The sequence below is a fragment of the Mustela nivalis genome (assembly GCF_964662115.1).
Source record: "Mustela nivalis genome assembly, chromosome: 3".
In the NCBI taxonomy this organism is placed as follows: Eukaryota; Metazoa; Chordata; class Mammalia; order Carnivora; family Mustelidae; genus Mustela; species Mustela nivalis.
The window spans coordinates 147,060,991-147,088,471 of NC_139022.1; the positions used below are offsets into that span (position 1 = coordinate 147,060,991).

General features: G+C 39.7%; 1 protein-coding gene across 1 annotated transcript in view; it reads right to left on the reverse strand.

The window, feature by feature from the left end:
• The window catches only part of GHR (growth hormone receptor), a gene marked incomplete at its 3' end in the record, with an annotated part of 239,119 nt that overhangs the window by 11,856 nt on the left and 199,782 nt on the right, over positions 1-27,481 (reverse strand). The window contains exon 4 of the mRNA XM_082723382.1: positions 1,317-1,446. Within this exon, the coding sequence (XP_082579508.1) occupies positions 1,317-1,446 (130 nt within the window). The remainder of the gene's footprint in view (positions 1-1,316; positions 1,447-27,481) is intronic.

Sequence of the window (27,481 nt, forward strand, 5' to 3'; positions counted from 1 at the left end):
AAATAATTCCAGGTGAGGGGTCAGAAAGATGGATGGTGATTATATCGAGAGATCTTTGTTTCACTCTTCCTCTGTTATTTTACAAGACAACCAGTCAAAATGGAATAGAAAACTATTATAATTCCTTACTGAGTATCACTAATTTAATAGGAACATAGTCTGTTTTCTACATAAACACCAAGCTGAGTCTTTTAAAACATACATGTCTTCTCAAAGTCCACCACAGGTAAAGTAAAATTCAAGGCCTAGCCATGGCCAACAAGACTTGGCAGTCTGGCTCTGGCTAACTTTTTTTTTTTTTTTTAAAGATTTTATTTATTTATGACAGACAGAGCACAAGTAGGCAGAGGTAGGAAGAGAGAGAGAGAGGGGAAAGCAGGCTCCCTGCGGAGCAGAGAGCCCGATGTGGGGCTCGATCCCAGGACCCTGAGATCATGACCTGAGCTGAAGGCAGAGGCTTAACCCACTGAGCCACCCAGGTGCCTCTCTGGCTAATATTTTGACTTCTTCTAAAGTCACGTCCCTTTTTATCTTGTGCCATCCATGCAGGCCTCCTGCTTTCTTCAAATAGATCAGCCTCAGAGCCTTTGCACCAGTAATTTCCTCTCCTGTAGTCTCCCCCAGCAGACATTCCTATGGGCCTCTTTCACTTCACTTCTGTCTTTCCTATAACACACCACATCAGCAAGACCCACCGTGAGCTGCTCATCTAAAGCTTCACCCAAGCTCCCTACACACACGCACACATGCCCACACACACAGACACGCTTATCTATACTTCCATGTATTTGCTCTCTCATATACACTTATATGTTCACATCCTTGTGCACCTCCATGTACCTGCTTCCACACCTTCTCACACACACTCACCCTTGCTTGCACACACTTCACACACACACTCATGCATATTCACACTTTTACCCACTGACACGTACCCTCATTCATACTCACACTCACCCTTAGACACTCCCATGTACATGCATGTCCTCATTCACAGTGTAGACACTTCCTATCCTCTGGCTTTTACTTTTCTTAATAACCCATATTACCAGCTGACATTTATTTATTTTTTTATTTTTTATGGTCTGTCTTCTCCTGTTGGAAGTGACGCTCCACGAGGCCAGGGTCTCTAAATTTTTTGCAATTGGCATTGTATCTCTGGTGCCCTAGATAGTCCCCAACACATAGTAAAGGCTTAATTAATACTTTTTGAATAAATGTACACATTTAAGTCATCACATGTCCACCACTGCAACTCAGTAAACTTTCATCTGAAAATCTATGGAGGGAAAAGTCAGGAAGGATGAAGATTGCACCTTCTAATATAGAACAGCTGTATGGATCCTGGGTTCTTCAAACCATGATTAACCCCATCGGTCCAGTGGCATGAAAAAGTCTCTAGTTCAGGTGAACGGCACTTGGTGAACTGAGGCTTCCCAGAAGAATCTGCAGAATAAACAGAAAAGGCAACGCATGAAATCAAGAGGGCCAGGTATGGTCCTAATCAAACTCACAGGTAAAGTGGTAAAGAAGAACCATTTCCTCTAGAGACACGGTTTTCCTGGGTTGTGGTTTCTGAGCTCGTTGTATGCCAGTCATTTCTCTGTCAGCTCTCGATTCCAGGGACAAACTGTTTTGTCTTTATGTCAAACATTATTTTTAGGGCCTGTTGGAGAAACCAGAACTAGAGATAGGGCTTATTTGGAAAGTGACCCCGGAACAGGAAGTAGGGCCAGGGAGAGAGGGAAGGGGAGGGAGGACTGCCAACAATGCATGTTGTCCAGGGGGCTCCCACAGTGGTCAGCCAGGGGACCTCCACAGAGGCCTCTGGGAGAATCTGTAGAGTGTGGAGTGTGTTCTAGAGAAGGAGGGGAGGCTGCGGTGTTTGTCTTCCTCACTCCCACCCTCCACTGCCGGGGGCTGCCCTGGAGGCGTTCATGCCCAAGACCTTCTAGGGCACACCCACACATGGGCTGAAGACCTCGCGTGACTTGCTTGGGAAAAGCCTGGACGGGCTCCTGAAGGGGACGTGGCAATGTGCACGATGGTGGCCGTGAGCCCCAGATGCAGGCACTGGCATCAGATGGGACAAGGGATATGTCCTGGGACCATGGTATCCACTACGGGGCCTTTCCTCCTTTTATGGTTTATTTATTTATTTATTTAAATAAAGAGCCACTTATGTTTGCATTCTTTAAACAGATTCAGCCAGTATACCCATTAGGTAGATGATGACTGAAAAACTTCTGCATACTTATGTGTCAACTCTTATTTGGGAAGTGGTGATTGCCTCCTAGTGTTAGGCTATTAGCCCAAACACCTCCACACGGATGAAATTTGCAGCAGACAAGTCTGAGGCAAAAACAGATTTTTTGTATATCATTTTTCATTGTTCTCTAATTTCCACAGCCATTTGGGAGATGGTCAAGCTTCTTTTTTCTTTTTTTCCTCCTTACGGGATTAGTCTTCCGTTAGATTGTAAACTTAATATATTTGTTCTCTGATCTAAAGCTCTCATCTCTAGGCAACAGGGAGACTCTCAGATTTTACGTATCTTTATGAACACTTTAAAACACAATTTAGAAATAAATAGCAGGCAGCCAAACACATAAAACCCCCTAATTGCAAGTTCCAGGTTCCTTTCTGGTGCTCTGAATCAAAACATGCCTCTTTTCCCCCTTTGTCAGCAAAATCCTAACAAATGGGATGTTCTAAACCTTCTAAATAAATCCATCATTCAGCCATCCACTCAACAAACACTAAACATTTACTTTGTTCCAGGCCCTCTCCCAAGAGTAGAGCAGGAAATAAAACTAACGTTCTGGTCCTTGTGGGGTTTCTCTTTTAGTGGAGGACAGGGGAATTCCGTGTAGAAAGATGAGCAGGGTAAGAAGATAAGGGGCTGGGAAATGGAGACCCCATCCTCCTTCTGCTAATACCCATAAAAATGCAGCCAAAAAGCTCAGGCTGGGGGAAAGTGTCCTCGTTTTAGAACATCTGCTGTCCCAAACTGTCTGGTCACAGGTAAATGAATCTTCAAGAGATCCTGAGTAGTAGATAAGTCCCCTGCCCTGAGAACACATATTGGGAGTGACAGAATGTCTTAATGAAATTCCACAGTCACACCATTGTAAGAGATTCCTTTTTCTGTATTAACTAAGAGACTCACAAGAGTTTCGGGGCCTGGATAGGATCTGCTTGGTCCCAAGGGCAGGTGTTCAGCCCTCTAGGTGGTCAGCATTTACAAACCTCTCTGAGAGTACTGACATGTAGGATCTGCTACAATTGAAGAGAGTGAAAAAGGTGTGTGTTTTGTTAGGTAAGCGCCTATTATACAGTAGAGTACCTGGAAAAGTTCTTTTTTCTATTAGCTGAAGCACTGAAAAGGTTAGTTTTAGATCATCCAAGAATATAAGCGATTAATAGAACATATTTCAGCCACAAGTATTTTTAATGCCTGCAGGTTTGAGGAGACTATTGCAGATTCTGGTTACTTCTCCACACAGAAGTTTAAGAAGAGGAAATGCACTGGGTTACAAATTCAGAGATCTATGTTTGAGTCCTGGCTCTGCTACTCTCAGCCCCCATCTTCCCAAGCCATTTGGACCTCAGTCTCCTCAACAGAGATGCTGGAAGAGATGAGATTCAAGCTACTAAACAACTTCACTTTTATAATAAATAACACGTACTACCATTAATAATAATGTACACAACTAAAACACAATTTTAGCATTTAAGCTGAAACAACCAGAGAACACCAAAAGCAAACACCATTGAGGTTGTCATATTCCCTGTGCAACAAGCCTACCACATAATGGCAAAAATAGTAAACTCAACCCAAAAACTTGAAACAGAAAAGAAAAGTTTGCTAGCTGGGGAGAAAAAAAACTTAAAAAAATTAATTCAAAACACATTTTTATTGCTTAAACTTAGTCCGCTTGTTTATTCTGTTTCATTTTAACTCCAGATGTATAGAAAGCTCCCTATTATCTTCTCATTCTAAGTAAGGAATAGGAAATTCATGGTTCATGGCTGTGATGCTAATGTTATGTAGTATGTACTCAAAGAAGAACTCTGATACAGGCATAGTGCAGCCAGGCTATTTTAAAGATTTTATTTATTTATTTGACAGAGAGAAATTACTAGTATACTGAGAGGCAGGCGAGAGAGAGAGAGAAGGAAGCAGGCTCCCTGCTGAGCAGAGAGCCCGATGCGGGACTCGATCCCAGGACCCTGAGATCATGACCTGAGCCAAAGGCAGCGGCTTAACCCACTGAGCCACCCAGGCGCCCCAGCCAGGCTATTTTAAATGTCTGTTTCACTGCATGTCCTCCTTTCCCTACCTTCCTCCTTTCTTTCTCTTTCCTTTCACTCTCTTCTCCTTCCTCCCTTCTTCCTTTCATGTCTGGGTATGTGCCATTAAGTGCTGTAGCAGACAGACTCTCAGATGGCCCCTATGATCCCTGTTTCCTGTTATTTACAAGATTTTGTATTTCATCTCCTTGAATAATTTGCTAATCTAATCTAATCTAATCTAATCTACAGAATATGGCAGGATTGTGGGGATGTCATATCTGTGATAGGCTAGACTGTGACTTGCATCTTGGCAGGAGATTCTCATTCTTGTTGGTTTTGATGAAGCAAACTTCTGTGTTGGTGGAAACCACATGATGAACAACTGAGAGTGGCCTCTGATCAGTAACTAGCAAGTCGAACAACTCTTGAAGACCTGAATCTTGCCAACAACCATGGAAGCTGATCCTTTCCCAGTCCAGCCTTCAGAAGAGACCACAGCCCTGGCAAACACTTTGATTACAGCCTTGTGAAAAAGTGTGAAGCAGAGGTCCCAGAAGATGGGTTAATTTAGAGGAAGGGCAGGGAATAATATTAATGCTGTTTATACAGAATAAATGAATCCAGTATATCAGAAGTTGAAAGCAGCATTCAACAATGGCATAAGCCACTTTTCTCAGCAAATGGAAGGTGTTGCAATGAGTGTGGTGAAAGTATGTAACTTTTTTGTTGAAGGCAAGAAGAACTGTAGTGTAGCTGGCTGCTTAGCTCTTCAGTCACCTGCTGCTTCAGGTGTTATGACTGTGGCTGAAGACAGCTGGCATTCCTGAAGTTCAGCTCCTTAGCATCTTGTTGAGGTTTACCAAGGCTAAGAGGTACTGGCCTTAAAAATGAGTATCTCTCTGATTATGTCTGAAAATCCTAGTAGAAGTTTGTTTCATATCTCACTTAAAGACAACAAATGGCTACCATACATTCTCAGGTCCTCTCTGATGAGCCACAGCCAGTAATTTTTGAAGTATTAATAATTCCTGCTCTTTCATGAACTTTAGCCTAAACCTAGAGACCATATAGTTCAATATCCATTTATAGCAACTCTGAAAAGAATGCACTTGACAAGAGAGCCTAGCTTTGGCCCTAAATTGATTTTCACTAGGAGAAATGAGTGTTCTAACTCAAGTGGTCTCACATTCTGAAAAAAAGTTAAGATTAACACTGATCAGCATTCAACATCCTGACAATAGATTTGGAATTCATTTTTATTTTCTCTTTGGAGTCTTCATTTTGGGAATGAGGATTTTGACTTGCAACTACATATTTATTTATTTATTTTTAATTATTTATTTCTTTTCAGTGTAACAGAATTCATTGTTTATGCACTATACCCAGTCCTCCATGCAATACATGCCCTCTGTAATACCCACCACCTGGCTCCCCCAACCTCCCACCCCCCGCCCCTTCAAAGTCCTCAGATTGTTTTTCAGAATCCATAGTCTCTCATGGTTCATCTCCCCTTCCAATTTCCCTCAACTCTCTTCTCCTCTCCATCTCCCCATGTCCTCCATGTTATTTGTTATGCTCTACCAATAAGTGAAACCATATGATAACTGACTTTCTCTGCTTGACTTATTTCACTCAGCATATCTCTTCCAGTCCTGTCCATGTTGATACAGAAGTTGGGTATTCATCCTTAATGAAGGAGGCATAATACTCCATAGTGTATTTGGACCACATCTTCCTTATCCATTCGTCCGTTGAAGGGCATCCTGGTTCTTTCCACAGTTTGGTGACCATGGCCATTGCTGCTATAAACATTGGGGTACAACTACATATTTATTTTAGTTATTGTTACATACATCATGTAACATGTTACATACATCACCTTCCATATTATATCACATTGAATACTTAACATATATTGTCTCCTTTAATACTGACAGTAATTCCTTGGGACGCCTGGGTAGCTCAGTTGGTTGGACGACTGCCTTCGGTTCAGGTCATGATCCTGGAGCCCGGGATCGAGTCCCGCATCGGACTCCCAGCTCCATGGGGAGTCTGCTTCTCTCTCTGACCTTCTCCTCTCTCACCTTCTCACTCTCTCTCTCTCAAGTAAATTAAAAAAAAAAAAAGTGATAATAAAAAAAAAATACTGACAGTAATTCCAGAAGGTGGGCATAATTCCAGAGGTGTTCACTTAGAAATAGGTAAAGAACTGGAGTTTAGGGAAGTGAGTGTCCCTGTTTTTACTGCTGTACGTAGCAGAGATGGGATTAAAATACAGGTTTGTGTGATTTCAAACCTAAAAACAGCACCAGCAAAAAATAGCAGCTTTTTTGTTAGGCAATTTTCTCTTGCTTTTCAAAAAATTCCCAGAAGGGAAAAATGATAAGCTCAGATGTGCTCTTAATTCAATTCTCAGAAATCAGTAAGCTGGCAAACCCTAAGAGCAGCATTTTCTAATTGTAATTGCACACCGGAATCAACAGGGGAGCTTTTTAAAGATACTGATGCCTTGGCTTGCTCCCAGAGACGTGAGTCAATTTGGGGTGCAGCCTGGGTATCATGATTTTCAAAAGTTCCCCAGGTGCTTGCAATGTGTGGCATAGGTTGAGTGCCACTGGTATAGAGAAATAAATTATAAGCAAGCACTGAAAAGTTGGCTTTCCACATTATTAGGTTGTCTGATCAGTTCTAGCAGAGATTTGTATCAAGAGAGACCTTTGGTTTGGGTGCCTGGCTGGGCCAGTCAGTAGAGCATGTGACTCTTGATCTTGGGGTTGTGAGCTGAAGCGCCACGTTGGGTGTACAGCTTGAAAAAGAAAAGAGTGATATGTAGTATAAACTCCCATGAGTATAGTGTGAGAGGGTGTGGGAAGGATATGAATATTAATTATTACCTCAGAAGAGTAAATGATGAACAGTGGAGAACCATGAGATATTTTATATATACAGGCCTATGGTGCATATCTAAATGCTAATCCAAGTTTCCGATAGACTATAAATTGGTAATGGGAATTAATTAAGAAGTTAAACTGGTATTCCTACTGAAACTATTATTTAGAGAGCTTGAAGAGAGTTTTGCTGAATTCTTTGATCAAATGTTGATATTGATAAAATGTTTACTGAGTGACAGTGTGTTCAAACTACACCAACAGAAGGACAGTGTCAGAGAGAGCTGGAGGCACTGCTGGTTGCAACATGTCATCATTGACAGTGGCCGTGCTGCCACCGTCAGTCAGACTCGTTGGGCTGGACAAAGCTGGCTCCCTTCTTCACTGCCCAGTAGCTCTCTCCTTGGAAGAAGATGGTCTTCCTGACAGTACCCAGAGAAAGGGACATCAAACAGCTCTTACACAATGAAGTAGTCTGTGTTCTTACCCTCCCTCACCAGACATACTTTTCTATCCTCTACTCATGACAAAGCAGAAACAAAACAAAGGAAATCACACACCAGTTCCCAATGTTTGCTTGTGCTGAGTGTTAGGAGAGAGGGAAGAAAAGGAGCAAATGAAGTGGGAGGGGAGGGTTGGCAGCGAAGAACAACCTTCTTCAGAAAGCTCCGGATTGTGTGGTGGGTGCAGCCCCTGCTCTGAAATGTGGTACCTCCAACACATCATGTCATGTGGACCATCTGCTGTCAACAGTCCCAGGCCCTGGTTATTGTCCCCGAACAGAAGCTGAGGAAGTGGATACCTTGTGTGGGGGCAGGAGCTAGAAGGGAAAAACCTTCCCCTTTGACCAAAGGGTAACTAAATACAATCAGTTGAGAATTTCCCTTTGAGTTGGGCAGCAGCTCGGCGATACAATGAGTCCTTAATATGACTAAGAATTAAAACCTGTAAAGACAGACTAAAGAAAACAATTTTATGGAATAAATTTCAAACATGATTTTGATCATAAAAGATGAAAGAAGTGATAAGACCAAATCGAAGTATGTAGTTATATGTGCATGGACAATGAAGGGGGAAATACGACAATGAGAGAAAAGCAAGAAAGACAAACATTGGACCAAATGACTTTTGGTCACCAAATTCCTAATTGGTGGGTCTGAGATCTGCTAAGAGTAATCATGTGTTTGCTGTTATTATTCCCATCCTTGCAAGTCAGGTGTGATTGTCAGTTCATGATTTGTTACCTGTTGTTACCCAAGAAGAGTAGATGATGAACATATTGCTAAATGTGAAATTCATCCTGCATTTTACATGTAATTCTAAGTCCACTAGTGCCAGCTGAAACACCTGAGGTATATGTGGTCATATAGTGATGGCTACTTCCTTTGCTGGTTAGAGGTGATTTCTGTGGTTGTCTTTTAGACCATCATAACTTATTGAAGTCTGAGTAGTAGATAATTGGAGGGTGTTGCTATATTATCAATTTAAATTTAAAAAAATCCAAGCAAAGTCTTTCTCTGTGTGTTCTTGAGAAGCGATTAAAATTCCTCACGCTGTAAGGAAAATTATCAGTGCCTCACACAGACACTGTGGGTCTGGCTGAAGAGGATCTCTGGAATATTAAGAATGCTATTTGATGCTTTTCTCCAGTGATCTGGGTACTCTGGAATCACTGCACAAGCCTTATCAGCTTCTTGGCAATGGTTTTTCCAGAAAAAGCTCATTAAAGTTGAAATGGACCTGGGAGAGTTCTGGTTATGTCACGATGAGTCCATCCAATGATTCCACCTCTCTAAGCCAAAGCCTCCCTGAATAGAATGGGCTGGGTGGTTGAATCATACTTTAAAAAAAATTATGTGTCATTTTCTTGCAAGGGAAATGCAGCCTAAATATTTGCCAGGGCTTCCTGGGGACGAAGTTCTGCGTGGAGTGGTGATGAGTTTTGCACAGTGCTTGTAAATACTTAGATCGAGAGGACTAGACCCCCTAGACCCCCTCCCCTAGCTTGTGGGGGTCCTCCCTTTTGACGATCTGCTTTGAGGCCATACATCCTTCTCCAAAGTACTCTTACCATTTTCAGAGTGCTCTTCTGTATGAAAAGCTTCAGGAAATCAGTGATTCCTCCAACTAAGAGAACCTTTTACCTATCCCCTTTTACAGACGGTCATGTAATTGATGGATGCTGTTCTGTCAAAATACAGTAAAAGAAATTTGTACACTTCCTGGTTGGACACTATTGTCAAGAGGAACTGAAGAGCCTTATAATGTAACATAATATAATCTCAGCAAGCACAACTAAAAACAAAACAAAAAAAAAAACAGGGGCGCCTGGGTGGCTCAGTGGGTTAAAGCCTCTGCCTTCAGCTCAGGTCATGATCCCAGGGTCCTGAGATCGAGCCCCACTTCGGGCTCTCTGCTCAGCAGGGATCCTGCTTCCTCCTCTCTCTCTGCCTGCCTCTCTGCCTACTTGTGATCTCTGTCAAATAAATAAATAAAATATTTAACAAACAAACAAACAAACAAACAAACAAAACCTGGTCAGTGTTTTTGTTTTTTTAACCTATGGAATTGCTGAGCAGTTATGGAACCACAAATAGTGAGTTTGTAGGCTATTGGCAAACAAGGCCTTATATTAATGGTAGAAATTGGAAAAAAATTTAATAAAGTATTTCATAGTGGACAATACTTTATGTAAGGAATTCACCTTCCTACCTGCTTTCCTTTACAGTTCCCTGAGGAACTGAGGAGGGCATCACTGTAAGATCCAGGTACTTTGTGGTTTAGAGCGGAGAACAAGAATCCACAAGCTCTTGACCCAAATGTTCATTTCCCTCTATTTTAAATTACAGTCTAGCATACTTTTAACAATGGATTCCTGGTTCATTTAAAAAATGGTAGGGCTCACTAAAATAAAGGCTAAGTGAGCATGCCCAGTTACTTTCAGATGAATGTCAAATCAGCTGAACTTGGTCATTATTATCTTGGAGAATTGTTTACGGCACACGTGGTTCGGCAGGGAATTTAACCGCACACAGGCTGTAGAGACAGCTCACATAGGTAGCAACGTCGGGATGCAGAGTGTGTGTGTGCGTGCGTGCGCTGTTATTATTTATTTATTATTTATTTAAGCATTTATCTTTTTAACAAAACTTGCTTTATGTTGCTTAATTTAGTTTCATGGAATATTTTACAAGAATTTATTTTCCTTCTTAAATACTTATGATTGAATATAATTAATCCTAGTTTTCAACACTCAGGGGCATTAATCAATCATCTCTCTCCTCCACAGCATGTCTCTGGTGCATTTAGTTTACTTAGTGTTTTCACATTTTTTCATTTACTTGTCCTGGACACAGTGAGCATATACTCTCCAAGCTGATTTAAAATATTCTCAAAAAATATATTTTTCTGGCGGGGAGCCTGGGTGGCTCAGATGATTGAGTGTCTGCCTTCAGCTCAGGTCATGATCTCCAGGACCTGAGATCCAGCCCCATGTCGGGCTCCCAGCTCAGTGGGGAGCCCGCTCCTTCCTTTCCCTCTGCTTGTGCTCTCTCTCACTCTCTCTGTCTCTCAAATGAATAAATAAAACTCTTTAAAAAAATTAAAAAAATGTTTTCTCTCTTCTTCCTAGATTTCAGAGGCTCTTTACCCATCAATTTTCTTAAAAACAACCAGGCTTCTCAGGTAGAATGACAAAGGCACTATTTTCCTTGGTGTTTTTTTCTCTGGCTAGAGAGGCAGATGTGCCAAGACAGCTACGGCTGCCCCAAGTTCCAATAGTGTAGTCCGCTGGAACGTGGAAACAGGAACATCATCTTGAAGACACGCACTTACTGTCCTGCAGAACTAACCTAGGACTTACTGCCCTGCAGAACTAAGCTAGGAAATAGAACTGTCATGGTTTCATTGTTTAAAAACACTTTTTATTCTATATAGCGTGGTTTTGAGATGTCTAAGAAACAATTAGCACTACATTCAGTAAAATTTGTTATCTGCTTGGTTAAGGGAAGGGACATCTTAGATAATAGATCAAATAATTATATATATATATAATAAAATAATTAACTATATTTGTATTATAATATTAATCAAATATTAAAGATAATATAATCAATTAATTAAAATATAAGGCAAGATGACTGATCGAAGTAATTAGAGCCCCTGGGAAGAATGTGATATACTACAGCCACTATAGAAAAAGAGTTTAGCAGCTCCTCAAAAAAGTTAAAAACAGAGTTAGCATGTGACCCAGCAATTCCACTCCTAGGTGTATATCCAAGAGGACAGAAAACATATGTTCACACAAAAACTTGTACAAGTATGTTCATAGTAGCATTATTCACACTAATAAAAATTGGAAATAACCCACATGGCTATGAACTGATGAAGAGATAAGCACAATGTGGTATAGACACAGAAAACTATGTAGCCACAAAAAGGAATAAAGTGTCGATACATGCTATAACACGGATGACCCCTGAAAGCATTTTTTGTCATGAATGAAGCCAGACACAACAGGGCACATATTATATTACTCCATCTCTATATAATGTCCAGAAAAGGCGAATTCATAGAGACAGAAAGTAGATTGGTAGTTGCCAGGAAATGAGGGGAAGGAAAGTTGGAAGTGAGTACTAACGGGCACAGGGGTTTTTTCATGTTAAAAGAATGGAAATGGGGGGCGCCTGGGTGGCTCAGTGGGTTAAGCCGCTGCCTTCGGCTCAGGTCATGATCTCGGGGTCCTGGGATCGAGTCCCACATCCGGCTCTCTGCTCAGCAGGGAGCCTGCTTCCTCCTCTCTCTCTCTGCCTGCCTCTCTGCCTACTTGTGATCTCTCTCTGTCAAATAAATAAATAAAATCTTAAAAAAAAAAAAGAATGGAAATGGGACTTGAATTGGTAGTGGTGATGGTTACAAAACACTGGGAATATATGAAAAACTACTTTTAAATGGTTAAAAAAGCGATTTTTTAAATGTGAGTTTTAGCTCAGGAAGAAAATCTATCTAAATGCACAAAGCAACAAGTTATACTTAACACTAAGATTTACCACATGTAATTTTTATTTTTTCTAAGCCTCTACTGGACACCTCTTCAATTTGAAAATCACTTTTTGTTAATTTTAACTTTAATCTCACTCTCACAAAAACAGGGATTATAACTCACTAAATGAAAGAAAATAATTCCCTGGTCATATGAAAATATCCTTGATGAACCTTAACTAAAGCTCTTGTGAATGGGATTGTCTGGTTCTTTTTTTTTTTTTAAAGTATTTTTAAAAAGATTTATTTATTATTAGAGAGAGAGAGCATGAGCATGAAAATGGGGGGAGGGGCAGAAGGAGAGAATCCAAGCAGACTCCCTGCTGAGCAGACTCCCTGCATGGATCTCAAGATCCATGAGATCGTGATCTGAGGCAGAACCAAGAGTCAGATGCTTAACTGACTGAGCCACCTGGGTGTCCTGAGGTTGTCAGGTTCTATTTAATGAGATGACCCAAATTCCTGAAAACCAGTAGCTAACGGGGGTCTATAGGCAGAGTGGACATTTTCCATGCTGGAATCACCCAAGGAATTTAAAAATATGCTGATGCCTGAGTCCCATCCTTCAAGATTCAATTTTTTTTTTTCAAGATTCAATTTTAATTGGTAATTTATGAAATGACCATTTAATCATTGGAGTTTTAAAAGTTCGCCAGTGATTTTCAAGGCTGGCAGAAGGTACGAACCATGGACTTCTGTCTTTCCCCTTCTGAGCCCAGAAGACACTGTGCTGGTTTTCACAACTGGAGCCTCTGGTCTGGTTCTCATATGCAAGTTTTTGGCCAGGAACAGGAGGAAAAAGTAAGTGTGGGGGCATTCTAATCCAATCCTAAAAGTATGGCAGTGCTTTGCCAACATCGCATCTCGGTCATTGAAAAATATGAACCTCCTGAAGTCTAAGGGAAACCCTTGATTGCCAGAAGAAACCAACTGACAAATGAGACTTTATTTTCCCCATCTTGTAATTTTGTTGAGGCCAGTTAATCCTCACTGATGATGATGATGATGATGATGATGATGATGATGATGTACTCTGTTATGTAATTTCATGTCTAGGGTTAGGAGCTCCAAAGGCAATCACACTGAAGTTTTTTTGTTTTAGGATTTATAGCTGCATTCACTGTTGAGTCATTCATGGGTTCCCTCATTCAACAAACAATCATTGAGCACCTGCTTATACAGGCCAGATTTCAGCTTAATACCTTCATTTGCTGGAACACTGTTTCTTGGTCCAAGGATCACGGCACACCAGACAGACTCTCTTATATAAACAGGCTGGCTCAGTTCCCCGAGAAAGAGAATCAACTTGGTCGTTCTTTCTTAACTTTTGCTCTGTGTACACGGTCTTGCTTGGTGGTCTTGCTGCTACCACTTTAGGATTCTGAAGTCTATATTTGGATATAAAAATGTTCTATGTGTATGTTTCTATGTCCACAAAAGAATGGCCAAATACGAAAGATGACAAATACAAAGATAAATAGGGTATACGTGGACATGATCTCCAAAACGCAGGAACAGAGACCATTTTTTCTATAAATATACACATGTTTCTCAAGAACATACCTTGTCATTCTCTCATGTGCATGTTTTAATTTTTAATGATTTTAAGGTATTTACTGGGGCAGGAAAGCAGTTGTGTTATGTTTCATTCTAAACTAAGGGTTCTCAACCAGGGATGAATCTCCATCCCAGAAAACATGGGGCAGTGTCTGGAGACATCTGTAATAGTCACAACTCGGGGTGGGGGGGTGTCCTACTACCATTTAACAGGGAGCAGCCAGGGATCTCATGAAAGATGATGCACAGGCCCCACAACAAAAAATTCTCTGGTCCAGAATGTCAGTAGTGCCCTGCTTCAAGCAAATAAAGCCATTAAATTATGAAATCGTTCTCCCAAATTCAAAGATGTGTTCATGGTGAAAAAAACGAATATAAAATTCTAAGTTTCCAATCTATCCCTTTACATCTCTAAACTCTTTTTCTACTCCACAAAGAAAAAAACCTCGCTTTAAAAAAAATATTTTATTTATTCATTTGACAGAGAGAGAGAGAGATCACAAGTAGGCAGAGCAGCAGGCAGAGAGAGAGTGGGAAGCAGTCTCCCTGCTGAGCGGAGAGCCCGATGTGAAGCTTGATCCTAGGACCCTGAGATCATGACCTGAGCTGAAGGCAGAGGCTTAACCCACTGAACCACCCAGGTGCCCCAAAGATCTTGCATTTTTAAGTCCTTCATATTTTGTTTTCTCTTCTTTTCTTTTTTTTTTTTTAAAGAGGCTTCCACACAGAAGTTCCAAGTTTCAGTTAATCAAGAAGCATTTATACAGCATCTGCTATGTGCAGGGCACTCTTCTTTGGGTGCAATGGGGACTGTAAAAATAAAATGACACATGGATTCTGCCTTGGAAGAATTAGATAAGCTAGTACAGGAAATAATACATGTACATATGAGAAGTAGCTAAAAATAAAAGGCAGTTAAAATAAAGATAATAATTGCTGTAAACAATCAGAGAAAGTAGTGATTACTAAGAGCTGAGAGCATAGGGACAGAAGGTTCCAAAGAGGACTAAGGAAAGGGTGATGAACTCATCCCAGATGACCAACATGGACACACGCTGACAGATGATCACGCATGAAATGCCACTAGTGGTACATCTGTACGCAAAGTTTTATTTAACCTCTTACCTACTGAATCCGAATCTGCATTCTAACAAGATCCCAGCTTTATTTGTATGTAAAGACTGAGAAACATTGACTTAAGCCAACTGACCTCCAGCTAAGGGCTCCCATTGGACCAGGGGCTCTCAACTCTGGCTACGCATAGAATCACTTGGGGATCTTTAACAAAATACCTTCTAGAAATTTAATTAGGTTGGGTGATGTCTTACACAATGTTATTTCTCAATTATATCTAAAAACAACAACAACACTATTTTCAACATATTGAGGAAAAAGACTGGGGTGATGCCTGGGCATTGGTACTTCTCTGAATGCCCCATGTGACTCTAAGGTACAACCAGATGGATTGAGGACCACTGGATTAGAACAGTGAGTTTCTATGTTAGATTAATGCAATGAATTCCCTAAGAAAATAGACTGGAAGTCCCCTCAACTGCCAAGTCCTACGAAAAACAAACCAAGTAAGAATTAGCAAGGTGAGGTGGCGTGCATTAAATGATCCAGGGGAAGCTGAACAAACCCACGTAGCAAGAGAATGTGATGTCAAGTGTCTCTATGTTGGCTTGCAGGGAAAGGCAGTGAAGTGGCAGCACAAGCTTCTCTTGTGGGTGATCTTGCTGGGTCTCTCAGTAAGGTCCAGCCTTAAATTCCACTTGTGTGGAGCAGAAACATATGCTCACAGCTGTGTCTCAAGGGTTCTAACGTTGCAGTTTCAAGTATATATGGCGGGGAGAGTGCAGCTGCCTTAATTGTGGGAGTCATGGAAGTTAGTGTTAGATTCTTTGCCATAATCCTGGGAGTGGAGCCAACTCTAGGCTCCAAGATGGCCCCGGGTCAGTCTACACAGGAGGACAGCCATACTCGCCTTTGTGGGAAACTTACGACTTCCCAGAAGAACACAATGTACCAAACCCTGGCATCACTTAACTGCAACAAATTTCCTAAGCCTCCACAGTTCTTCATTCATCTGCTCTTTCTGGAGCCCTTTGTTGGAGAGATCTCTGTTTTTTAGAGAGATGCTTCTCAGACTTTAATGTGTAAAGACGTCACCTAGAGACTTTGTTAAAATGAGATTTTGCATTTCTCAGAAGTTCTCAGATACTGCCGAGAATGCTGGTGACGCATTCTGAGGAGAAGAAGTTAGATCTGTGCTGTCCAAAATGATAGCTTCGAGCCTTATGTGGTTATTGAGCATTTGAGATAGGGTCAGTATGACTAAGGAATTGAATTTTTACTTTTATTAAGTTTTAAGGAGCTTGTATTCACATTTAAAAGTGAAACGGTACAGAGTATTTTCCATTACTATAGTAACTCTCTTGCTTCAGTAGGACTACATTTCACTTTACAGAAAATTCAGTGTCCCAGTTGAGATGTGCTGTAAATGTGAAATACACACTAGATTTTGAAGAATTATTATGCAAAAATAACATAAAAATCTCATTAATGTGTTTATTAGACTGATTACATGCTGGAATGATACTAGTTTCGGTATACTGGGTAAGTAAGATACATTATCAAAATTAATTTTACCTGTTTTTTACTTTTTTAATGTGGCTACTAGGAAATTTGAAATTACATCTGTAACTCCCATTATATTTCTATTTTATAGTGTTTGTTTAGATGGTAGAACTGCTTTTAAGGGAAAGCCCAAATTTAATGAAAAAGGAAGAATTTAGAAAATTCTTCAGGCTTCAATGTGAAATACCTAAAAAGTTGCTAATTTGGCATATTATGATTATGGTATAGTGCTAACCCCCATTTCAACAAATCCATCTCCTCTGGTTCACTCTCCTGAGAAGGCTCAGAATTTTCATCTAGTTCACGGATGGTCAAGAACTCCTCAGAAGGAGACTCAACCTAACCTTCCTGACCAGAGACCCTAATATTCTAAAATTTTCTTTCCTACTTTGTTTTGTTTAAAACACACCCACCCCCATTTCCAATCTTAAATCCCTGCTACCTTAGGTAGGGCCAATATGGAGTAGTAGAAAGAGCCCTGGCTTAGAAGCCAGCTGGATTTGGGTTTGATTCCCAGGTGTGCAACTTACTAGAAATGTTACATAAATTTTCTAAGCCCCACCTTCCTCATGGATAAAATGAGAACATTTTATAAAATGATGAAATGATAAAATGATGATAATTAAATCAGATTTACATATAGTACCTGGCACATGACTGGTTTTCAACAAAGAACCACCACCATTACTACAGGCAACAAATTCAGCAATTACTGTGGATAGGTAGATTCTGACTCTTTTATCTATTGACCTCCAAGGAAAATTCTGAAATATAAGAGGGCTTTATACCTTAGCCTAAAAGTATGCCTCACAATGAGAATCCAAAGCACTGGCATAGTGCATTTAGAAAGATATTTGGAAAAAGGCAAATCTCTTCATAATCCACCAAATGGAAGCCACCTTCTTATTCATGGACCCACTTGGTCTTAAATGTAAAACAAAATTAGCTCAGAAGTAATGGACTCCCAGTGTGCTTGGTTAAGTGTCAAACTCCTCTTTTGGCTCAGGTCATGGATAAACACATAAACACATCTTACCCTCATCATATGAAGCAAATAGGAAAAGCAGAATCATTCCATTCTGATATTATCAGAATCATATGTATTCCCTAAACAACAACACTGGATCCCCTCATGGAAATGAGAAACAGTCCCTGCTATTGTGAAGTTATTAGTCCCACAGAGAAATAAGATTGATACATATGCAACAATCCCCAAATAAAACATTTTAGGACATACTGGAATAGAAAATGAAGTATTTCAGGATATACTGAAGTAGCTGTATAGAACCGTATAAAGAAAGGGAAGACTAGTACAAGTTACAATAGACCTAGAACCTTTAATAGAGAAGTTCTGGTGGGAACTGCAGAAAAAAAAAAATGGCAGTGCAGTTCAGGAGGCTGATCTTTTCTAAGAGGGGTTATACTTCTACATGTGCCACTGTGACTTAAGGGAAGAAGTTAGATGCATATTGCTGAGTATCTCCTTATCCACTGGTGGACATTCCATTGGACAACTCTTAAGAATCATGGACCAGGGGCGCCTGGGTGGCTCAATGGATTAAGCCTCTGCCTTCTACTTAGGTCATGGTCTCAGGGTCCTGGGATTGAGCCCCGAATTGGGCTCTCTGCTCAGCAGGGAGCCTGCTTCCCCCTCTCTTTCTGCCTGCCTCTCTGCCTACTTGTAATCTCTCTGTCAAATAAACAAAATCTTAAAAAAAAGAAAAGAATCATGGTCCACATTTGCCGCTTTCTCTTCCAAGTCAGGCTTTCTGCTCCCTTCTAACCAAATGATGGATAAACACATAGAAGAGTTAGAGAAGCAACATTTATTTCAGACATAAAAGAGGATCCTGGGAATATGACTTTGACAGTGTCAGAAAGAAAATAGTTTTTATGCAGTCATGTCCTCTTAGAGCTAGAAGAGACCTTGATAGTCAGTGAGGCCACCACTTCATTTTACAGATGAAGAAAATGATGTTAAAAAAAAAAAAGTGAATTGGCCAAGGTTGTAGAGCTTGTAAGAAGCCATACTGTGTGTTTCATTCCCTCCATGAAGTAAAAATCATGACCACTTATCATGGCCATTCTCATTTACTTATCTACTTCAGATCTACCAACATCTAAGGCCCCAAATTTCCAAATGTCACATTTAGGGAGAGCAAACCAAGCTTGATCCTGAGCCTAGACTCTACAACAATATTAAGACCATGTTCAGGATTCTAGTGATTAAAAAAACGGTCTCTGATGGGGCATTTTGAAAGCTTGTAAGAAACCATCAAAGCATTCTTTTAAGTACTAATGTCCAACCATGTAATGAGTCCACAATTCCAATGCATAATTAACCTATTTTACTATACTAGATGGCAGCAAACAGGTATCTAGGTGTATAATCAATTAGCTAGGATACTGAAAACTGGGTCTAAATTTGCCTGAATAAACTACGTTTTCATAAGTATTATGCTCTTGAACATTCTTAAAGAACTTGTGGTTTTTCATGCACATTTTTAAAAATTGAGTTTCCTCCTTAAACATAGTAGGGAGCTAAATTTTGAAGAACTGCTGTAATGCTGAATTGCATAATCACTGGTTCTTGAGTAGGTACGACAATATTTTATATATTTCTAGAAGCTTTCTCCTGGCCATCAGAGGCAGAGCAATAATCAAAGTGTAGGGGATAGGAAGTAGTGAAGAGAGGCCTGCAACAAGATGTTGAAAGATATGATATCAAGATTCATAGGACAGAAAAAGGGTATTAACAAAATCAGGTAGCGAATGATAGCAACAGAGGTTTTTAAAATTAGGAAAAATTAGAGGTTAGATGATCACCAATGGGACTGAAAGACTATCTATGTTATTCTAGATTATTGTCCACAAAATGGACCATGCAACCCAATTCACTGGAGAATGAAAACACTAACACTTTCATTTCTATGCGTTGTGTATCTAAAATAGGAAACAAACGAAAGTTTACTAACACTAAACATTTGAGTTGCATGGAGCCTTCACTCAGCCAATGTGTCAGAGTCACAAATCATATTTAGTATGAGAGGAATCCTGCATAAAGAGTGGGAGGGCCACGGTTCTGAAGGTGGATAAGCAGTACTTTTACTTGACTCTTCATTTATGATATTATTTTTTTTTACAGGTTCTATATGGCCCATTTAATGGAGAAACACATTATACTGATATTATGGTGGTTTGAAGTAACAAACCATGCACATTTTTAAAAACCACAAGTTCTTTAAGAATGTTCAAGAGCATAATACTTATGAAAAATATTTACATAAAGAAATCTCATAATGAAGCTAATTCTAATGAAGCAAGCCTATGTCAAGGAGAAGGAAATGATGAGCTGACACTTTTCTTATTGTAGAATAAAGTCTAACCAAATCTGGTAGGAAGTTGACTTCCAAAATGGGAAATTATCCTAAAGGCCATTTGAAATATAGATTGGCACCGACTACAACTACTCTTTTTTTTTTTTTTTGAATCTCTAACTTGGTGTATCTTGTGAGCATCTTTTCATGTATGAGGTATCTTTTCAGGTATGAGATAGTAATTAAAACCAAATATTGAAATAAAAGTAATACAGACCCAACTTTCAAATTGTGTTTTGTAAACCGTTAAATGACGACTCTCCCTGCAAAAGAAGCAAACTTCTTGAAACTCACTGCAGGAAGTATTTTGTCCTATTAAACATTAAAGTTAAAATATTTTGTAATATTGCTTGGTCCAACATTGTCAAGACTCTAAAACCTCTATTTTATTTTTTTTATTTTTTATTTTTTATTTTTTTAAAGATTTTATTGATTTGTCAGAGAGAGAGAGAGAGAGCGCGAGCACAGGCAGACAGAATGGCAGGCAGAGGCAGAGGGAGAAGCAGGCTCCCTGCTGAGCAAGGAGCCCGATGTGGGACTCGATCCCAGGATGCTGGGATCATGACCTGAGCCGAAGGCAGCTGCTTAACCAACTGAGCCACCCAGGTGTCCCTAAAACCTCTATTTTAAAATAAACAAAATGTATTAGAACATTGTGCATCTATATAATTTACAAATGTATAAATAATGCATATTGTGAGTTTGTGTTTAAAAATTGCTTTATTAATGGCATAGAGAATCCAAGTTTTAGGAACCTATGATTTTGGTAAACTACGGTAACCTATAATCTTTACAGATACATGAATAAAATGAGGCAAGAGGCTTAGGGACTATGTCCTTACAGAGAACAGATCCAAGGCACAGACCTGGGCCCCTCATCCTTTTACAACTCTCCATATTCCTTCCTCCATAAAGGATTGCTGTGTGGGAAGCATAAACAAAGGTAAAAGGAATACGAAGAGGAGGCATCTGCCCATCAGATAAAATGCAACTATGTGCAAAAGAAAGACTCAGATTTTAGAGCAGAAAGACACTACAGGATAAGCCAGATGCTTATTCTTATAATTAAATCTTTTCACATGAACATTCATAAGCAAGTGGATTATAAGAAAATGCATTCACTATTTTGAATTCCACAGGAGAATGGGGAATGGCTTAAAAATAAAAGGTTGACATGGGTATGGAGTAAAGAGTCTGACATTGTGGGGCAAGCACAAGAGGAGTTCCCTTCCCTGATGAGGGGTTTCCATGGCCTTCATGGTTTTCTTCTATGTTGGCTCCCTTTTCTTTGTAGAGCTTGGCTAACGGGTCATAATGTCTGCATAAACTCTGGTACAGAAGATATACCCTTTCTATAGGCCAGTGTTTCCAAAGTGTGGTCCTACGAGTCTGAATTTCCTAAACCAGAACCACCTGGACAAACATCCAGATTCCTGGGCTTAACCCTACCTAATTCTACCGAGTCAAATTCTCTAGGAGGAGCTTAAGAATCACTATTTTTGATTCTCCTAATTCATTTATAAACTTTTAGGTCTCAATTCTCAGACTAAATGTGCTGTCTGGTAAACAGAAAAGATCAGAGGTTCCCCCACTGGTCTGAGATCATTAGGAGTTCATCTTCAAAGACTATTTTCATGTTATGAGCTTCTGTAAGATATAAAACTTCTGGCTCATAAAGAAAATGAAACATTAGACTTAGATACATTTAAGGAGAGATTGCAAATCTTCATTTTGAAAAGGACAATTTGTTTCATGTCTTCTGGGATAGGCCTTTGCCTACATGGTAGGTAGGGTATCAAGACAGATCCAGCTAATACTGTGTGCAACTATAATCCAGAAACACATACATTTAATGCCCAAGACAACCAGAGAAGACAGTTTGTAGATGGGAAGTGCAAAACCCTGAGAGGTTTCATGTCTTTCTAAATTCATCCAGTTGGTAAGAGGCAGAGGTGAGATTTGTACCAGATCTCTGAATTTAACACCAATACCACCAACAAAAATGCAGGCATTCCTTTTGACTATTTTATAGAACTACAATAACTTACAACAGAGGGGAAGAGAGGAATCTTGCTAGACAGATGACTTAGCACCCTTGAAGTTATAGGTCAACAAACAGGAAATATTCACTTGGTTTGAACTAGAACACAGAGTTCCTGTCTTAGAAATTTTATAGGACTGTCAACAGTGACAAGTGGTGGGGTCAGCTGTTGAGTTTCACATCTCCCAAGGACAGAGCAGGCTTACAATCCCTGAAGCATGGCTGAGCATTCATTTAAGAAGCCAGAGCTCTCAATTAGGAGCCACTGCTGCCACTTCCTATATCAACCACGATTTCTTGGGTGGTCTTCCAGTATGCTGCCATTATTAATATAACATTATTTATGGGCTTAGACAGGTCTTAGCACAGAGCAGCATGGTTGTTACATGCACTGAGTCAATACAGCTGCCATTACACTTGTTCACTTGCCCAGGATGTAATTTTAAAGCTTGTATTACTTTTTCTCCTGTTTTGTACTGGAATTTTTTGATCATCAGTCAGGTCTGAACTAGCTGAACAAACCTGAAGTTTAGAAAAAGGCAAGGGCGGTAGAAGGAGCTGAGGCTTTTAGGACAGTGTGTCCTGAGTCTGAATCCTTGCTTATTTGATTTTAGAAAAATAATATCTTTTCTTGGAGTTCGAGTTTCCTCAAATTCATTGAGCTGGGAATAGTAAGAGTAACTTTACTGGATTATTATGAGATTGAACTCTAAGAAGTGCCTGTATAAAATGTTTATCATCTCTCACCCAGGGAATTTGGCAAACGTAATTCATATCCCAAAGCTGATGTAAATATAATTTTTATGATAAGAGATAACATTTATCGGTATGGCCACCTGTTAGATCCTGTCCTCAGAGATTTTGGTGTATTACTTCATTCAATCCATTCAACCTTAGTATGAGATGGGGACTAATGGTATACCACGGTAAAGATGGGAAGCACCATGCCTAGGAAGTCTCACTTTAAATCCTGTGCTCTCAACCTCTATAATCCAGATCTAGACTTAGATGTACTTCCCATTATTCTAGAAGAAGAGTTCCACATCAAGATGATGGAAGGAGGTGGCACAGTACAGTGGTAATGAGTCAAGTGCATGAGTTAGGATGCCTGGGTTTGAATCATCGCTCTGTACTTCTCAGCTGTGTGCGCTTTGGCAAGTCACTTAGTCTCCCTGTGCCTTCATCACCTCATCTATTAGATGAGGATAACAGCAGGATCCATTATGATGACTACTAATGTTTTAAAATACGTGAAATGCTTAGAACAGCACATGCTAATGTAAACACTACTGCAATAATGAAGTATTATCAGGTGTAAGTCTGATAATGCATGTCTTCAATGCTAACTGAAAAAAATCGTTTTTTTTTTTCCCCCTCATCCCTTTCAATGATTCAAACCTTCCTTACAATTCTGCATCATATAATAACTTTGTTAGTGCTTCATAAAAAATAACACCTCAATTTCCTTTTAACACAATAATTCATTCTGGCCTCTTTGTGATGTGAACAGTACTAAAACCCATTTAGTTCAGTGAAATCATAGGGTAAGAAAAAGAGAAGAAATAAAAACACGGTCTTTAAAAGTAGATGCTCATCATACCAGAGACTCGTCTGACACTCTAGCCACACCCACAACAACGGGTAATCTGTGATTTTGAAAACTCACACTGTAGCACTCTCAACCCTTTTAAAGACATGTTTCATTTTTCAAGGTCAAAAATTGAAGTTCAGGATTTGACGTTTCAAAGTTCAGAATTCCCTACAATTGTCAGAACCACCTGTGATACAAAATCTAGTACTTTCATTTCATTTGTTTGTTATAAGGAGTGGGGGTGTGTGCAACATTTTCCTTAATTTTTGCAACAGGGATTTACCCCATTCTAATAGCTCATTCTAATTCTGAACTTTCCTGTGGCCCCCAAATCTTGGTTTATGATTTGTAATTTGTTGAAAACTATATATCAGCACAGTTATACAATAAAGGAGGATCTTTTTGAAAGAAATAAAAATAAACACAATTCAATAATATCCCAAATAGTTTAATAAACAGGTCATTTTATAGAATTTAAAACAGTGCCCTTTTTCTTTTGTACTTTTTATTGGCTAATTTTTCTTTTCCAACCAGGAGTTCAATTCAAGGGTGAGACAAACATACCATCAGGTTTAAAACCACATTTAAAAAAAAATATTTGGGGCGCCTGGGTGGCTCAGTGGGTTAAGCCTCTGCCTTCGGCTCAGGTCATGATCTCAGGGTCCTGGGATCGAGTCCCGCATCGGGCTCTCTGCTCAGCGGGGAGCCTGCTTCCTCCTCTCTCTCTCTCTGCCTCTCTGCCTACTTGTGATCTCTCTCTCTGTATCAAATAAATAAATAAAATCTTTAAAAAAAATAAAAAAAATATTTGTACTGGGTGTTGTATGCAAGTGACAAATCGCCAGATTCTACACTTGAAACTAGGATTACATTGTATGTTACCTAACTGGAATCTAAATAAAAACTCGAAACTACAAACAAAATATTTGTCCTGGGACATAATGCTGAGGTTGAGAATGGAACAGAAGTCTCCAAATGGAATGAGTTAAGACAACCTTCCCTTTTAATAAAAAATACCATCCATCTTCTGGATTGATAATACCAGTCTGGAAAGTATTTCTGAGTAAACAGCTTTACTCTGCAGATACGACTGGGAGAAGAGATAGAAGTGGGGGAACAGAGAGAAAAAGCTGGAAACACTCCAACAATACCCTAAGAAGTATGTCTCCCACTTCTCACTGCTCCAGGACATACTCTGGTCCAGCTGGGAGAGAGGCCCATCCCTTGGTCCACGTGTCACTAACTTGGAGCCCCTGGCCTGCTCTTCTCAACACCTTACTGATAAATGGCTGCCTCACACCAAGCTTCCCATTTCATTCTCAATACAGGGTATCCACTCAAAACCTGGTCCCGCCTTGAGAATCTGGAGGTCCCCTAACCTCTTTGGGATGTGCAAGATGTTGGGAAGGAAACAGAAAGATTACAGATGTGGTTGGGGGAAGACTAAAGATTACTTGGGACCAAATCTCTCAGAGGTGAATCATACACCTTAAGGGAACGTGTGAGCCATGTGGCTTCTTTGGTATCCCATCATGGGAAGCCCAAGGCATGTGATTTGTGAAAGACTCATTCTAGAGGTCCTTAATACCCCAGTGGGACTCTTTCTGCTAAGGGTGGAGAAACCAGGCAAACCCTATTCTCATGATGTCTTTCCCTCATTTGACAATCCCAGCAAAGTCCCCAATGGAACAGATTAGACTAAAATAAGTCCAACTTGTTTTAATGAAAACCAATAACCATCTAAAATCACCTTCGAGTCTATATGTATAAGCTGCCAGTGGCTACTTGAACTTACAATGCTTGGAAAGGTGTTCAAGATAAAGGCTATCTTACTCACTGACATGGGCAGTTTGGTTCAGAGTCCCAAAGGGACAAACACAATTACAGTAATCATGTGCTTCATAAAGACTTCCATATGCTGTATATGTTTTTATTGTTTCACTAATCTCACAGAGTTTATTTCAACTCTTAGTACTTGATATGATTACAAAGTAAAAAAATTTATCATTTTAATCATTATGCCAGCACTCATAAATTTAGAAACATTATCTTTAAAAGTGAGTAGACTGGGAAGTTTTAAATCAATCCCAATGCAGCTGTTAGTACTCAAAGGATTTTTAAAACTCTTTCTTGGGAATTATCTTTTGAGTTAAATTAATTCATGAGCCACCTAAGAAAATCAGTTTTACTACTTTCTAGCCCTAACCAATCTAACTTAATAATACAGTGAAATTTTTTGGAGGAAATAACTTCATTATCTGGAACTGGCTGGCACCGACATTTTCCTGTCTTTGCTTGCAATTTCTTCAGGCAACTGAAGATACCTGGGGTAGTAAATATAATGGAGGCATTTAAATGGTACTATTGCTCACCATAATATTATCCCCAATAAATTTATGCCCACTTGTATGACTTTGAATAACATCACGGTGTAAAGAAAATGGAGACAAAGAGCCCTCAACAAATTGTAAGCTCTTCAGGGGCAAGGGCTGTATCTTCTTCTTTCTAACTCTTGCCTCCTACCCAACCACTTTATGGGTCACTTAAGATAATTTTATGCTTGTAATAGGTGCTCAGTAAATACTCCCAATTTACTATAGGTTGAAGGTTGAAATCTATCTTTCTAATCTATTCTTCTAATTGGAATCTATGTTTCTTGAAGGAAAGGACTCTGGTTCCTCCCCTGGATGGCTGGCTTACCACCCAAATAAACAGGATTTTCGGAACATTCTGTTTTCTCAATCTGTCACACTGCTTTAGAGCAGTCAAACAAAATCCTTGTATTGGGCTACTTTATTTCCAAAAAGTCTGCAGAAATTGCAGACTTGTCCATGTCCAGGATCATGCTTTTCAGATTTAATTATTTTAACTAGTTCTGATAAATCATTTCATCTCCTTTAGTTACTCTGGCTGTTCTTTTTGTGCTCAAGAAGGTTGCTTATTTAGAGTAGGAAATAAGGCCCAGGGAGCAGACCATAATTTTCCAGATGTCTTGTTTTCAAGAGCCCTTCAAAGAGAACCAGCCTTTTGGCTTTGCCTCCTCTTAAAGGGGGTTTTATGGCTCGGTATTACTTTGCAAATACCAAGGGCCCTGTACCTTATGACTTTGATAATTTCCTCTTTTGCTGAATATTAATTTTCAGTTTATTTTCCCCAAGTTCATTAGTTGAGGTATTTTGTTTGTGTAAAGTAGTTATTGCTTTTTTTTTTAACAAATTCTCCTTATGCCATTTATAAAATTCCAAATTCCAACCCTTTTAAAAAAAGTATTCTGTAAGGGTGCCTGAATGGCTCAGAGGGTTAAGCTTCTGCCTTTGGCTCAGGTAGTGATCTCAGGGTCCTGGGATGGAGCCCCACTTTGGGCTCTCTGCTCAGCAGGGAGCCTGCCTCTCCTTCTTTCTCTGCCTGCCTCTCTGCCTACGTATGATCTCTATCGAATAAATAAAATCTTAAGAAAAAAAGTCTCTTATAAAAACGTATTCTGTAGGACCTCAGATCTTGGATTTGATATATTTTTACACTTTTCACTTGTGTTAATGACATGTTCATGACTTCCTACACCACTGCATTTTCAGAGCTGGATAACGAAAGGAAAGGAAACTAACATTATGCTTAGTGGAAACTTTCATACAAGTGTACAAAAGTAGGTTGTTATTTATCCTTGTTTACAGATCAGCAGCTTGGGGTCAGAGGTTAAGTGTGGTCCCAAATCCCACAGCTAGTAAATAGCAGTCAGGATTCAAGCCACACCTACCTGGTTTCGGCTACACTTCTGAAAGGGCTACTCCTTTGAGATTCGACTTTCGAATACTCTCTCACTTGAAGGGAACTTTTAGGAACATCACGTGTGTCTTCTGAACCTCTCAGACAGAAGAGAGTATAGTTACTGTGTCCAGGAACAACAAATCCTGGTTGGGTTTAGGAGACGATGAGTTCCTCAGAGATGGAGGTATTAACAGTTTGTCGTACTTTGTTGAGGACACTAGCAAGTAAGACGAGTTAGACAAATGTATTATAACAATGTCTTGTCTTATAATACATTTAGAACATTCAT